Raw genomic sequence first — 13,208 nt, forward strand, 5'->3', positions numbered from 1 at the left:
GGATAGGTCCAAATAATGTATGACTTTCTAGGGGGACATTTTAGTCAGCTGCACAAATGCGTGCGCATGGAGTCCAGCGCCTGACTGCTTCCTCAACGTTTTGATGTCAGAAGAGGTATAGTTGATTTACTGTCATTAAAACTGTAGAATGTGCGGGTATCTGGTGTGTGCTGTGTGTAACAAACATTGCGCGTGTTTAAAAATTGAAATCAGCCTTTTCCATGTAGCAGTTGGCTGTGCTGCGTTCACGATTACTAGAAATGCCGTGCTCAGTGTTTACAGTGGTGGAATGTAACAAAGTACATTTACCCAATAACTGTTCTTAAGTCAGACATGTAGGTACTTGTCTTTACTTTACCTGAGTATTTTGACATAACGGCAAATTCTGTAGTTTTTACTCCACTACATTTATTTTACAAATGTAGTTACTAACAACTTTGCAGATTTAGATTATTAATACAAAATATAAATGAAAAAAAAGCCTCACCAGTTGTATATAAAGTAATTCAAATAAACCCCACCTTTCCCAAGTGCAACATTGAAGTGATGAACACATAAATTAATTAATACAAGGTTCTAAAATGGTCCATTCTGCAAAATTGGTACTCTATTTTGATGCTAATTCTTTTTCACTTATACTTAAGCACAATTTTGAATACAGGACTTTTACTTGAGTATTTGTACTCAGTAGTATTGCTACTTTTAATAAGTAAATAGTCTAAGTACTTCTTCCATCTCTGGTTGTTTGAAGGCAACATATTAACATTCTAATTTGTATATCTGAAATAACTCATAACATTTTGAAATGTCTCTTGGATTTCACGTTCATTTCATGTGTCCTTAAATTTGTAATGTGTCATACAATCGGTTTGACTCTGTCTCTACTGTATTTATTGTGCTGTAGACATAAACGTATTTAAAGTGTTTGGGGGAGCTGAATGTTGCTAATGCTATCAAAATACACTTTAATTCCTCGGATCACGTCCTAATATTACTGCTGCGATTAATGAGGGAAATCCTGTTGATAGCACTTAGGTGAAATTTAAGTTTTTTTTCAGATCGTGAATAATAATGACTTTTGTAAAGTAGTTTTTTTAAACAAGGCTGTTGTACACTTTCTGCCATGACCAGGGAGCTTTAGCTAGCATTAGCCCTCTTTTAACCTGGGTTTTAACAAGCATTTCATGTTGACTTTTCTAAAGGAGTCATGGAACACCCAGCTTGTATTTTGGAGGAGTTGAAGCAGTATGTCGTAAATGAGGCCCCACCAACAGTGTATTACATCCCAGATTTCATATCGGAAGAGGAGGAGTCCTACCTTCAACAGAAAGTGTTGAACTCTCCCAAAACTAAATGGACGCAGCTGTCAGGCAGACGGCTTCAGAACTGGGGAGGGTTACCACACCCCAAAGGCATGCTGGCAGAAAAGATTCCTGACTGGCTCCAAACCTACTGTGAGAAAATCTCCTCTCTTGGTGCATTCAGTGGGAAAACGGCCAATCATGTGTTGGTGAACGAGTACAAACAAGGGGAAGGGATTATGCCTCATGAGGACGGCCCTCTGTACCACCCTACTGTCACCACCATCAGCCTGGGCTCTCACACCCTGCTCGACTTCTACACGCCCGTCAGCAGCCGGGAGGATGATGCACCGCAGACGGAGGAGAGCCGCTTCCTCTTCTCCCTGCTGGTGAAGCCGCGCAGTCTTCTGATCCTGCAGGAGGACATGTACCAGCGTCTCCTTCACGGCATCCGGCCCCAGGGACAGGACACGCTGACGGACAAGGTGCTGAACCTGTCTGCTGCCGGGGCCCAGCCAGGAGAGACACTGACCCGAGGCACCAGAGTGTCACTGACCATACGACACGTGCCCAAAGTTATGAAGGCAAAGCTTTTACTGGGGAGAAAATGAAGAAAGACCTAATATTTGCTATGGTACTATATGTTGTGTTTGCCACTGACACCATCTAGTTTAGTCTCAGCCAGGATGCTTATCAGTTCTATTTTATACAAATTGTCTGTATTGTATCACTTCAGCTTTGTTAAATGTATCAAGTAATTTCACTGCTTCGGTAATTTTAATCTCGACATTATCAAAGGCAACAATAGAATATAGTTGCAACTATAAATTGTTTAAACACGCTCTGGAGGGAACACATACACAGATTTTGGCCTTTGCAGACCATTTACATGCACTAAAACCTATAGAACACACAACAGGAAAGGGAAAACCCAAAAAAGCATAATGGGGCCCCTTTGAGGGTGTATGGCATCTTTGTTGCAAATATCTATTGAAGAAGAGACATTTTTATTTTGTTTGGTATTTGCATTAGCTGAATGTCTGTAATAATTATTCAGGTCTTATAACTGGAATTATTTTGTATTGATTTGTCAACTCTTGTTTGAGCATAAAATGGATAAACAATTGGTATTGGTTGTGCTGCTTCGTGTATAAATGTTTACTTTATGAATTTATTTTAACAGCTACAAATAAGAGTGTAACCGATATACAAGCATGCTCAATAAGGGGTGGATTTCGGCTTTTCACAGGTGTACAAGTATCGGCAGATGAGTAACTGTAGTACAGAAATGCAGGGAAATGTTTGAGGTAACTCCAAAATCTGACACGACTACAGAGCATTGACAATTTCAATCGTTCTTTAAAGAATGCCAATTCAGGTGTATCAATGTTGGACTCAAAAATAGAGTATTGTTTGAGCTCTTCTAGAAATCCACTTTATTTCAACTACCACCTTCAAATGCAATGTACTTTTTGTTTAATTTTACTTTAGACATTTATTTAAAAAACAATAAAACAAGACGGTATAGGATTTATTACAAATTCATTGTAATCCTTGAAGTTATACAAAAAAATCTTCCTTAACTGTTGGGCCAGTAGAAAAAATAAACAGCAAGTGTTTTGTTAAACGATTAATGTTATAGTCAGTTTTTTTTCATGCAAAAGTGCTGTTTTCAGCTCCTTTTTTAAATATGGAGATTTCCTACTTTTGTCTGATCTTTATTTCAAAATAATATTGAAGTGAATATCTTGGTTTTGGACCAAACAATAAATAAGACGTCACAATTTTGAGAAATTTGGATGGACGGTTTTCACGACGATTTTACATTTTATGGACAAAACCATTAATCTAGAAAACAATTGGCAGGTAATCGATAATCAGTATTGGAAAAGCCTGTTGGCTGATCTCTGTTATGGAAATCTCATAATGCAAATGTCTTTTGGGCTCAAGCTGTCATTTTGTATAGACCAGGCTTAGTTTCTGTCCCCACACAACTGAAAGGCTTTGTCATCAAGTGTTGTCCTGAAAATGCACTGACTTTTGTTTCACTCTGGTGCAAAATCATATTTCACAGGAGAGCGCCAAAACAATGGAGCCCCAGAGGAAGCGCTGGAAAGGCTCCGAGTGTGGCTCTGACTCCTGGACAGTTTACCCTGTGCTGTCAGATGAGCAGTCGAAAGACCTGGAGCTAGTGGAGGCGTTTGCTGCACCTGTGCTCAACAAGAAGGAGACCTCTCGACTTCTCCGCGAGCTGAGTAGCCTGTACCCGATGAGCGGCCTTCAGCACATCAAGAGGGTGCGGGCGGTGAAGGGCAGCCCCCACCCTCTGGAGGTCCTCCTGTGTCTTGTCAGGGACGCACCACACATGGAGGTTCTGAGCATCGACTCTCTGCTCCCCTCAGGAGTGAAACATGACGCCTTAGGTGAGCCTTTTCGGGTTAAGATCCCTGCACGTCCCCCCTTGACCCGCCCCCAGTTTGAGCAGGCGGGCAAACACTGGCCCACCTCCTTCCATGAGGACAAACAGGTGACGGTGGCCCTGAGGGGGGAGCTGTTCACTGCACCTCAGAAGGCCAGTATGCACACGCACATGATGTCTGCTCTGACTGCGGCCAAAGCAGGAAGTGAGTTGGGGATGGACGCGGTGGGAGCCGTGGTGGTGGGGTCATCAACAGAGAAGGTCATTGCAGTGGGCCATGACTGCAGAGGAGACCACCCCCTCCATCATGCAGTCATGGTCTGCATTGATCTCGTGGCACGTAGCCAGGCCGGCGGGAGTTATTATTTTGACCAATACCCCGCTTGTACATTTACTCCCCCAGCCTCTGACACCTTTCAAAGTATTCCCAGCTCTCTGCCATACATCTGCACTGGGTACGACCTCTACGTGACCCGAGAACCTTGTATCATGTGTGCCATGGCGCTCGTCCACTCCAGGATAGGGCGGGTCTTCTACGGGACAGCCTCTGCCGACGGGGCCTTAGGGAGCAAATATAAAATCCACACGCAGAAAGATCTGAACCATCACTTTGAGGTTTACAGAGGAGTGCTGGGAGAGCAGTGTGAGGATCTGACATCCAAAGAGGAGGTTTACAGGAAGGTGGATTATTAACGGATCAGTTTAAGTTTTTTAATTAAATCTGATGCAAAATGGTAAATGTCTATCTGTGATTTTTGTAAAGTTTGATGTATCAGGATTTGAAGAGGCTCTTTTTCTTCCCTTGTTTGCAGTGCAATTGGCTCAAGTGTGTGTACATTTTACCTTTTTCTCTGTGGAATCTGACAGAATCCAGCATCTTTCCAAGCGTGTCAAAAATAATTCAGATGTTGTATACAAAGCTTTCTCATGTTAATCCTGCGGAATGTATATAAAAAAGGCTTTTTTTTATAAACCCAGGTCTACCAGTCTTACTTCTCAGGTCAAAAATGAAGCCTTCTACTTACCTTCAAGTTTATTATCAGAACAGCTCGCATCAAATTTGTGAATACTTTATTCTTTTTTAAAGAAAACCATGTGTAGAATGCACTGATAGTCTCAGAAAAGTACCAAAAAGTTTTTGTTACATTCCCGATGATATCTTGTCCTTGCATTGCTCTGCCATTAAAGAATAATCTTTGAAGAAAGTTTGAGGGCTCAAACATTTTAATAAGATTAAAGAACAAGACATATCAAGAGCTAATGGCTATGGCCAAACAAAGCAGAACTAGCTGCCTTGATGATAGCAAAGCAAAGTCATAATCTAAAGAAAAGCAGCTACATTATGTAAGTGGATCACAGAGATACTGTAGACCTCCCTCGGTAAACACTTAGACAACATATCCTCTTATTTCTAAACACAGGACTTCTTCTTTAACATACAGGACATAATATTCACAAATACATCTGTACAATGAAAACAACCTGCCCTGTTCTGATTGAGCTACAAATGATTCACATACCAAGGAAACTGTGCAAAAAAAAGAGTATGATTCCATTCTTCACTCAGCATGAATACGTTTGACACCCATTACAAAATGAGAGTGTACCAATAAAACAACGAGCCACCGGCCCCTCACCCTTAGGAAGTAAACATCTTTGAAAAATACATTTGGGGCTTCTCTGTGGCTAGCGACATACTCCCAGTTTGTGTTGCCATGTGAACTGAGGGCAAAAAAAAGAAACAACCAAAAGCCTCACTGATGCCTGGGCCAGCCCAGGTCTATGCAGGCCAAAAATACATCATTAAATATTCACATAAGTTAGTAATGCATATGGCATCCTGTCCTCTACGAACCTACTCCTGCCTTCCTTTGAAACTTTTCATCTCAATCTGATACATCTAAACGACGACAAACTGTACGACTCGGTACACACATCGGAGGCACACACTACACAGGAAGTCACTTCTGCTGCTATGAGGCACAGTGCTCACGATAACTTAATACTTGTTGATGCCGAAGATTCTCACTCCGTGTAGTTGTGGCAGCTTGGGGATCAGGACGCTCAAAAGCGAGGCGGTGTTTATGACGAAGTGTGTCGTGTCGTACTTTGTGTAGAAACTTGCCAGGAAGTATCTGTGGAGCAAAACAAATGGTTAAAAAAGGAAATCAAATATCCCTGCCTAAGTGGTAACTGCAAGACAAACCCACAGTTTTCTGATTGTTCAAAAGAACAATATGTCATTTTCCTGATGCATGGGTCTCTGAACTACAACGACAAAACTATAACAAAAGACAGAGTTTGGACATGTCGTGAAGTAGTGTGGAATCATGGGAGTCGTTGACTACAACACCTCTGAAGTTATTGCACAATTATATGCTGAAGTCTGCTCTTTCCCAATACTGATTCAAACTGATAAGAACACTGAATAAATCAGTTTCATGTTAAGAATCAGTGTTTTTCTCAGACAGACTGCGTTGCGAGCTAACATTTGCTCATTGGGTTTGTGACAACTTTAGATCCAGACATTCGGGAGATTTTTTGCAGCTTTTTAGTTATCTTTAGAGGTCTCCTCTTCAAAACAAACATACATGGTGATGAAAACCAGTAAAACACTAAATAAAGCTGTTCCATGATAAAAGTCATGGTTTAGTCATTATTTCTCCGATGCTGTTCGTCACACAGATAGGGCTGAGAGCAGAGCCACGGCTAACGTTAGCTCAGCTTGCTTCTCTGATGACTTAACATCCCTATGTCCAATGACTAAGTCCTTAATCCGATTAAATATAGTGTTAAAAGATTGCAGGATCTAAAAAAGTGTATTGTTAAAAATGAATTAATGACAGCTTCTGGCAAGGGGGACACAACAACGTTACAGGAGACCAAATGAAATACGTTACCTTGATTTAACTTACATATTTCTCTGAAAATTGTTGGAACCATTTGGGATAATGTAAGTACGAAATATATTAAAGGTCTAGTTGTTTAAACTATTTGAATGCATACAAAATTACATATTATACCTTAAATGGTGTTGTCACGGTCAACATTTTTATAGATGCTTTCTTTTTTGTTTGGTAGTCAGTGTGACCCAGGATTTGATAAATATATTAAAATGTTTCCTTTATCTAAATCAGTACAAAGACACAACCATATTATATGTAATACATACAGGATGATGGGGGAGATGGTGAAGAACTTTCTAGATGAGGTGAACTGCACGCCGTAGTCAAGCTGTTCCCAGTGTGTGAGCAGCCTGGCTTTTCCCTGGTCAGGGGTCTCGAAGGGAGTGCCCTTCACTGCATGCATGAACACATACATCCCCTGTAGAGACAAGAACATGGCTGATAATGTAGGGCTAACAATCTGTTAACATACCATAGCACACTGATGACATCTCTGTTTACATCTCTACGTCTCCATTTAAACTTGAAAAATATTGTAGAGTAGAAATTATGTTCACAATAAAAAAAAAAAAAATGTTTCTAGAGATTTTTTTTGTGTAAAGTATGTTAAGTTTCTGATCGTAGTGCTTTCTAAATATTCACAAATTAGGATTTCCTGCTTTTTGCCATATTTAAAAGTGTTTGGTTTTTGACTCACAAAAAGTCCCTTGGACTTTGAGAAACTGTGTAGGTCATTTTTCCAGTTTTTTTTTGTTATACACCAAATGATTAAGTAGCAATTGTAATGAGACTTTTGGATCAAGGACTCGGAACACAAGGAGAACACTAAGTTATGGCCGGAGAATTGACAAAGACATTTGCTGCAGCCACGAAGTGAACAGCTGATGAAGTTTTCTTCACATTTGATAACCAGTCAAAGCTAGCTCTGTTCCTAGAAGGGAGTTATTGCTTACTGCTCTCTGACACTGTGCGTCAGCTTGGTCCTGTTATTATCTGATGAAGAGCTTGTTTTATGAATGTTTTGGTCAAGCCAAATCGACTCTCTGGGTCATACCAAGACACAGCTGTGGGGCTCCAATGCCTGCATGAGACAGAGGAGTGAGAGGAGAGGCAACAGCTTAGATGACTAGAACTAAAGGGCCATATAGAGAATTCTACATCACCGATTACTGAATGAATGAATTATCAGCAAATTGATCGATGGTGACAGAAATCTCTAGTTGCAGATTCTCAAAACTCAACAAATTCACGCCAACTTACTTATCTGACAAACTAGCTTGGATAAAAACAATAACTTGGTTTCTGCAGGAGTGTTGAGAGTGAGCTGCACAAAGACTCCCAACAGAAACATACCAGCTCCTGCCTGAGGCTTGGGCGCCTGAAAATACATGTTCAAAACACAGGAAAAATCGAAGATTTATGGCTAAATTCTTTGGGAATGACACTTTCCAATCGGATGCCCCTAGGTAAAAAACGAAAGAATGCAGTTGGAAATAGAAAACGTGCATTACACAGTAATACAACTAAAATGCTGTCTTAATCGGCCCACTGCAGCTGTAGTGTGTGACAAACAATAAGCCTTAGTTGACCTTAGCAGCTACTGTTAATAGCCTCATGTACCGGCTGCTGATACACAATCCCTGTAAACTGCCTGCAGCTTGCACTACTTGATGATGTCACACACACACACGGACTTTGTTTCTTATTTTTAAGCCAGCTATGTAACAATGAATGGTCATTTTTCTTTCTTGATGTGGAGTGGGGAAATTATCATAATAGGTCACAAGGACAGCCTCCCCAAAAATAGAGCATATCTCAACAAGCACACACAAGCACAGGCAGAAGGTAACACACACCAGGCTGTGTGCTGAGCATGCATGCAAGATTCATTCGGCTTGTGAGGCTACAACTGAATTTTATTTTATTCAAAATGTTATCTACAGTAAAATATCCCTTAATTATCATGGTAAACGGAATATTACATTAATGCACACTATGCAAACACTGTGTTGTTCATCATAACACTGGCAGTCGTTTTTTATCCTGTTTTATTTTATGGTCCTTGTCTTACAATTTATCTTCCTGAAGTGTGTTTATGTAGGCACCAAATACACCATGGCAAATTCCTCGTATGTGTTACCTACTTGGCAATAAACCTGTTTCTGATTCTTAATATGATTTTGGGAGGACAAAACAAGACTCAGCTCTGACTTTTTTTCCCCATTTTGTTGTTATGTACTATACTTATCAAGAAAATCATCAGTAGATGAATTGATACTGAAAATATCTCTAGTTGCAGTTATATTTATTCTGAGAAAAGCTATTCTGTTTCGCTCATTAATTAAGAGAAAAACGTGTAATCCGAAGCTGAATCCTGATTTTTATATATATTATAATTTCTGTAATTTGGATAGTCTATGACTTTTTTTTATTATCTTTTTCTAATCCATACAAAATACATATATTGCATTCTGTCCATCCTCAGAGAGGGATCCCTGCTATGTAGCTCTCCCTAAGGTTTATTACGTATCTTCCCTGTTCATTTTAAGTTAAAGTTTTTCCTCGCACCCTGTTAGGGTCTAAGGATAGAGGGTGTCATATGCTGTACACTGTAAAGCCCTCTGAGACATGTGTAATGTGTAATAGTGAGCTATATAAATAACATTTGATGCATTGATAAAGCAATTTCAAAATGACCTGATTAGCTAGTGTAGTATTGTAGCGTGCTAAGCAGCAATGAAAGTGTGAGACTGTGACTTACAAAGTTGTGTATGACATTCGTAAGGGTCCACACCACCGGCACACTAAAGAAAGGAATGCTCAAGAGCACAATGTGAAGTATTCCAACCCCGAGAGCGTAGGTCAGCCAGATCCCTCGACTGTTCATGACCCGAGTGTTCGGGTTCACCTCACTGTGTGCCACACCCACATTCATCCTGCTCTGGGAACAGAAAACAGAGATATTCACAAATCAGTGTACTCTTCTGTGCCACATAAGTATTGGACTTTTCTTCCCCGTCACCTATTGCAAGAAGTTCCCTCATAATAAAAAGTAATATTTCGGGAATGTCTGTCAAGCTAATAAATGGGGTGAAAATGTTTTAACCCAAAATAAATGTGTTAATTTGGTGGTCTTTATAAAGTTCTAAAAGGTTTAAAATGTCAGATAAATGTTTGAGGTAATATTCATTAATCCGATTTTGACACAATAAGCACTGTAACTGTTATTCAAGCTCCAAATACCACAATCCTGAAACATTTAAGGAGCTCTATAATAAACGTGATAATAGACACGTCCTGCAGGAAAAATAGAAATGTAATATTCACAATTTTCTATATGCCATACCTTTGTCTGAAGAAGCAAATTATTTTACCAAAAAGCAAGTGTAGCGCTATGCATTCCCTGCAAGTCCAAATGTGATAACAAAAAACACACACATTGCAATCTGCATGAACTTTACCCTCTGGCACACTTTCAGCTGCAGACTGGAGTACAGATAACGGGTCGACTTAAGTTCAATGATGACTTTCGTCCATATTCCTAATGAGGCCTGGTGCATGCAAACATCCAGCTGTCGATGTCATCATGTTACCAGCCGGATTACACTATGTTCTACTGTTAATAAATAACATTTAGTGACATTCACCTAGTATTACATGAAGGTATCTGCCTTATTTGGGATACTAGAGCTCATATCAGCCAGCTGAGATTCAAGTCGATACATGAATTAGTAGATATGTATGATCTCATAACATAACCGATGATTAGACAAATTACTTTAAAATAAGTATCGGCAACGACAGAAATTCAGACAAAAGAAAAGCCTCATTAGAGGATATATGTCTAAAGTTGCATAGAAATAATACTTTGGTACTAAACCACTGTCACTGATTTAGTCTATTCGCATTTTGTAGCAATAGCTGAACCATTAGCTGAGTGAACAAAGTGATTAAACTTCTTCTTGACTGTGAACTGAATGTTATCTTTGTTTTAATGGCTATCTTGCCCTGTCAGGTAGACATGTAAACACGAGACGTCCCCTGCCTTGGACTGCCTTCAGTCGTCTCCAGTACATAGCCCAGACCAAACCACTACTAATCTAAACCAAGTTGTTAAGCCTCATTACGTAAAGAAGAAGCATTAAGACACGTTATGTGGTTGAAAGTATAACATTGAACACTCACACAGCCAGTGTTGCAAACTTACAGGTAGTAGCGAGCAGTAGAGGTATTTATAGAAACAAGCTGCTATGGAGAGAAATGGTTTATCTCCTTGTTGATGTGTGCAGTTCACCAGCGCAGACGGCACGTCGTACACTGACCTGAGCGGAAGTAGTTGCGGTGTTGATGATTCGCGGGGGTAACTTCTCAGGCTGTGTCCCGCCCCCTAACTTTATACACCTATGCCCCAACCAGTTAAACGAACCAAATTGTTATATTAAGGTTTATATTGTATGTGTTGAAAATAAGGGTTAAAGCCTGGTTGTGTGTTTTTTTAAAGGCAATCTTACAAAAAGCCCATACTAAAGTCTGTACCTGTAAGCTTAAACTCAGGGTAGAGATGTCCCATTTTACTTAACCCGCCCTCGTGTCACTTCTAGCAAATGAGCGTGTAGTTAAGGGGGCGGGAATCAAGTCATTTCCGCCGTGTAGCTCGTGTCTGTTGTTTATGAAAGATTCAACAGCGGCTGCAGTCAGAATAACTCTTAAGTAAGTCTTTATGGAAACTGCATTGCCTTGCTATTTAATATGTTACATTAAGGTTCTAATTGTGTCAAGTCGCCACGTAAGTTGGCAAGAGATAAGGTTGTTATCTTTAAGCTAACGAGTCTACTCAAGTAAGTCGCGAGCCGTTAAAGGTGGGGTAGGTAAGTTTGAGAAACCGGCTCGAGATACACTTTTTGTTATATTCCATGGAATGCTCTTAACATCCCGATAGCAATGAATATCTTAAGTGCTTTGACAAAAAATCCATAAAAAAATGTCATCTGTGGAAGCCGTAGTACTGTAAAAACTACGACCAATCATTTTAGCCGGCCCGGCTAAAATAACTGGATGGCCTACCTGTCTGTCAGCCTTCCATCTGTGCACAAATTTATCTCATGCCCTCATTGGTCATGTGCGCGTTCGTGTGTGTTGGAGGAGGGGCTCTGTAAGGAAGTGGTAGATTTTTTCCGGTTGTGTATTTTCAAATTCTAGCACACTCCAAAATGACCTACCCCACCTTTAAGTTAGCTTAGGTTAACCTAAGTAAATGTAACCTAATGTTACTTTAAATGCAATTCAATTATTTTAATTACATTTCTCTTTATTGTTACATTTCTTCCGACCAAATTGTGTCATGGCCGAAAGAAGATATTTATTTATTTTATTTAATCGTTTATTTGGCAGGGACAATGCACAGTAATGAACACTTAAAACATTAAAATGTGTCAAGCGTAACAGTGCCAGATTTAGCTTTGAGCATTAAACATTTAAGAAAATTACATTTTACAAACATGGTAAAAACAAAATACATGATATGCAAAAAGTGCAAAAGAGCAAGAGCAGCATACACAAATGCTTGAAGTCAGTTCAACTTGATTGAACTGACATTGGCACTGACTGCCACTATCAGGTAACGTTATTTCAGGTGACATTCTGCTGTCATGACGTTAATACAACATTAACAGTACTAATTGCAATTGGAAATGGGTAATCAATAATCTGTAACGCAATACATTTTCACTTCAATACAATACAAGTAACTTGATTGTCTTGTGTCAGTGGCCTGTCGTTTCAGAGGTCTTAGTAACTCAAGGCACTCATTTGTTTTAAAAAAAAAAAAAGAATATAATTGATATGATTTTAAACAAATAACCATTAGATATCAAGACTATGTTAGAATATATCAATATCAAGCTTGCTAATAAATACAAATGGACAATGAGGCACATTTTGTTTGTCTCACATAATTCAAGATTAAAAGGCTTTATTGTATTATGCACAACAGCTACAGCAAAGTTATTTGAAGATCTTAAGTCTCAGGCTCCTCAAACAGTGCAACATACAATATATGTAAGACATACACATAAAAAGACATAACATTGTGCAAGAAAGCAGTGCAAGTTTTTGAGTCTGTTTTCTATCATTGTCATTTTTGTAATTGTTGTCAACATCACAGTCTTGCAATAATGCCAATGCCTGTATTTTAATGTTAGTTAATTATTTTAACTCTATGGTATCATTTCTACTTCGAAATACTAGCCAGCAGAGGTGTTTTGTAGTGTGTGTGTGTGGAGCCACACATCTCATGCAAATCCTGAACATGTTTGAAGGTTTCTCTCCAACACCCCAATGTCTAGCTGATGTTGCGACCATGGTTGCGACTCAATTGCACGCTGAAGAACCACACTGAAACAGGACTTTTCTTCAACAGGTTCCTAAAATCATGAAGCAGCTACCTCCAGACACTGTGCGGCTGCTGTCCAGCTCACAGGTCATCACCTCTGTACTGAATGTTGTGAAAGAATTGATGGAAAATTCCCTGGATGCTGGAGCTACAAGCCTTGACATTAAACTGGTACAGTAGCAATTCATTTA

At 39.6% G+C, this 13,208-nt stretch overlaps 4 protein-coding genes across 7 annotated transcripts in view; 3 read left to right on the forward strand and 1 right to left on the reverse strand.

The window, feature by feature from the left end:
* Window positions 1-53: 53 nt before the first annotated feature.
* alkbh6 (alkB homolog 6) lies at window positions 54-2,429 on the forward strand. Its single transcript, XM_034134228.1, has 2 exons — window positions 54-115; window positions 1,203-2,429. Exon 2 carries the CDS (start codon window positions 1,208-1,210, stop codon window positions 1,910-1,912), a length of 705 nt encoding a protein of 234 aa, XP_033990119.1. The 5' UTR covers window positions 54-115; window positions 1,203-1,207; the 3' UTR covers window positions 1,913-2,429.
* Window positions 60-4,846, forward strand: adat3 (adenosine deaminase tRNA specific 3). The gene is made up of 2 exons (XM_034134227.1): window positions 60-115; window positions 3,376-4,846. The coding sequence occupies exons 1-2, from the start codon at window positions 104-106 to the stop codon at window positions 4,411-4,413; spliced, it is 1,050 nt and encodes a 349-aa protein (XP_033990118.1). The 5' UTR covers window positions 60-103; the 3' UTR covers window positions 4,414-4,846.
* The window catches only part of pms1 (PMS1 homolog 1, mismatch repair system component), a 30,955-nt gene continuing 17,843 nt past the window's right edge, over window positions 97-13,208 (forward strand). For 2 of the 3 annotated variants that reach the window (XM_034134223.1, XM_034134226.1), the window contains exons 1-2: window positions 97-115; window positions 13,045-13,188. In XM_034134223.1, the coding sequence (XP_033990114.1) occupies window positions 104-115; window positions 13,045-13,188 (156 nt within the window). In that variant the 5' untranslated portion in view covers window positions 97-103. Of the gene's footprint in view, window positions 116-11,246; window positions 11,337-13,044; window positions 13,189-13,208 lie in introns of those variants that run through there. The other variant, XM_034134224.1, reaches the window with a different exon arrangement.
* ormdl1 (ORMDL sphingolipid biosynthesis regulator 1) lies at window positions 4,928-10,967 on the reverse strand. Of its 2 annotated transcripts, none has more exons than XM_034134230.1 (4): window positions 10,834-10,967; window positions 9,388-9,567; window positions 6,893-7,044; window positions 4,928-5,855 (listed from the first exon to the last, which is right to left on the reverse strand). In XM_034134230.1, exons 2-4 carry the CDS (start codon window positions 9,559-9,561, stop codon window positions 5,720-5,722), a joined length of 462 nt encoding a protein of 153 aa, XP_033990121.1. In that variant the 5' UTR covers window positions 9,562-9,567; window positions 10,834-10,967; the 3' UTR covers window positions 4,928-5,719. The 2 variants fall into 2 exon arrangements, with proteins under 2 accessions (XP_033990121.1, XP_033990120.1); XM_034134229.1 differs by having other exon boundaries at window positions 10,812-10,889.

The sequence above is a fragment of the Trematomus bernacchii genome, unplaced genomic scaffold (genome assembly GCF_902827165.1).
Source record: "Trematomus bernacchii unplaced genomic scaffold, fTreBer1.1, whole genome shotgun sequence".
Taxonomy (NCBI): Eukaryota; Metazoa; Chordata; class Actinopteri; order Perciformes; family Nototheniidae; genus Trematomus; species Trematomus bernacchii.

Bases quoted from the DNA above. Each gene is read 5' to 3' on its own strand.
- ormdl1 (XM_034134230.1), bottom strand. From the start codon at position 9,561: ATGAATGTGGGTGTGGCACACAGTGAGGTGAACCCGAACACTCGGGTC. The intron at 7,045-9,387 runs GTAAGTCACAGT...TTGTCTCTACAG, and splicing joins CGAATGTCATACACAACTTT to GGGATGTATGTGTTCATGCA. The intron at 5,856-6,892 runs GTATGTATTACA...TTTGCTCCACAG, and splicing joins ACCATCTCCCCCATCATCCT to ATACTTCCTGGCAAGTTTCT.
- alkbh6 (XM_034134228.1), top strand. From the start codon at position 1,208: ATGGAACACCCAGCTTGTATTTTGGAGGAGTTGAAGCAGTATGTCGTA.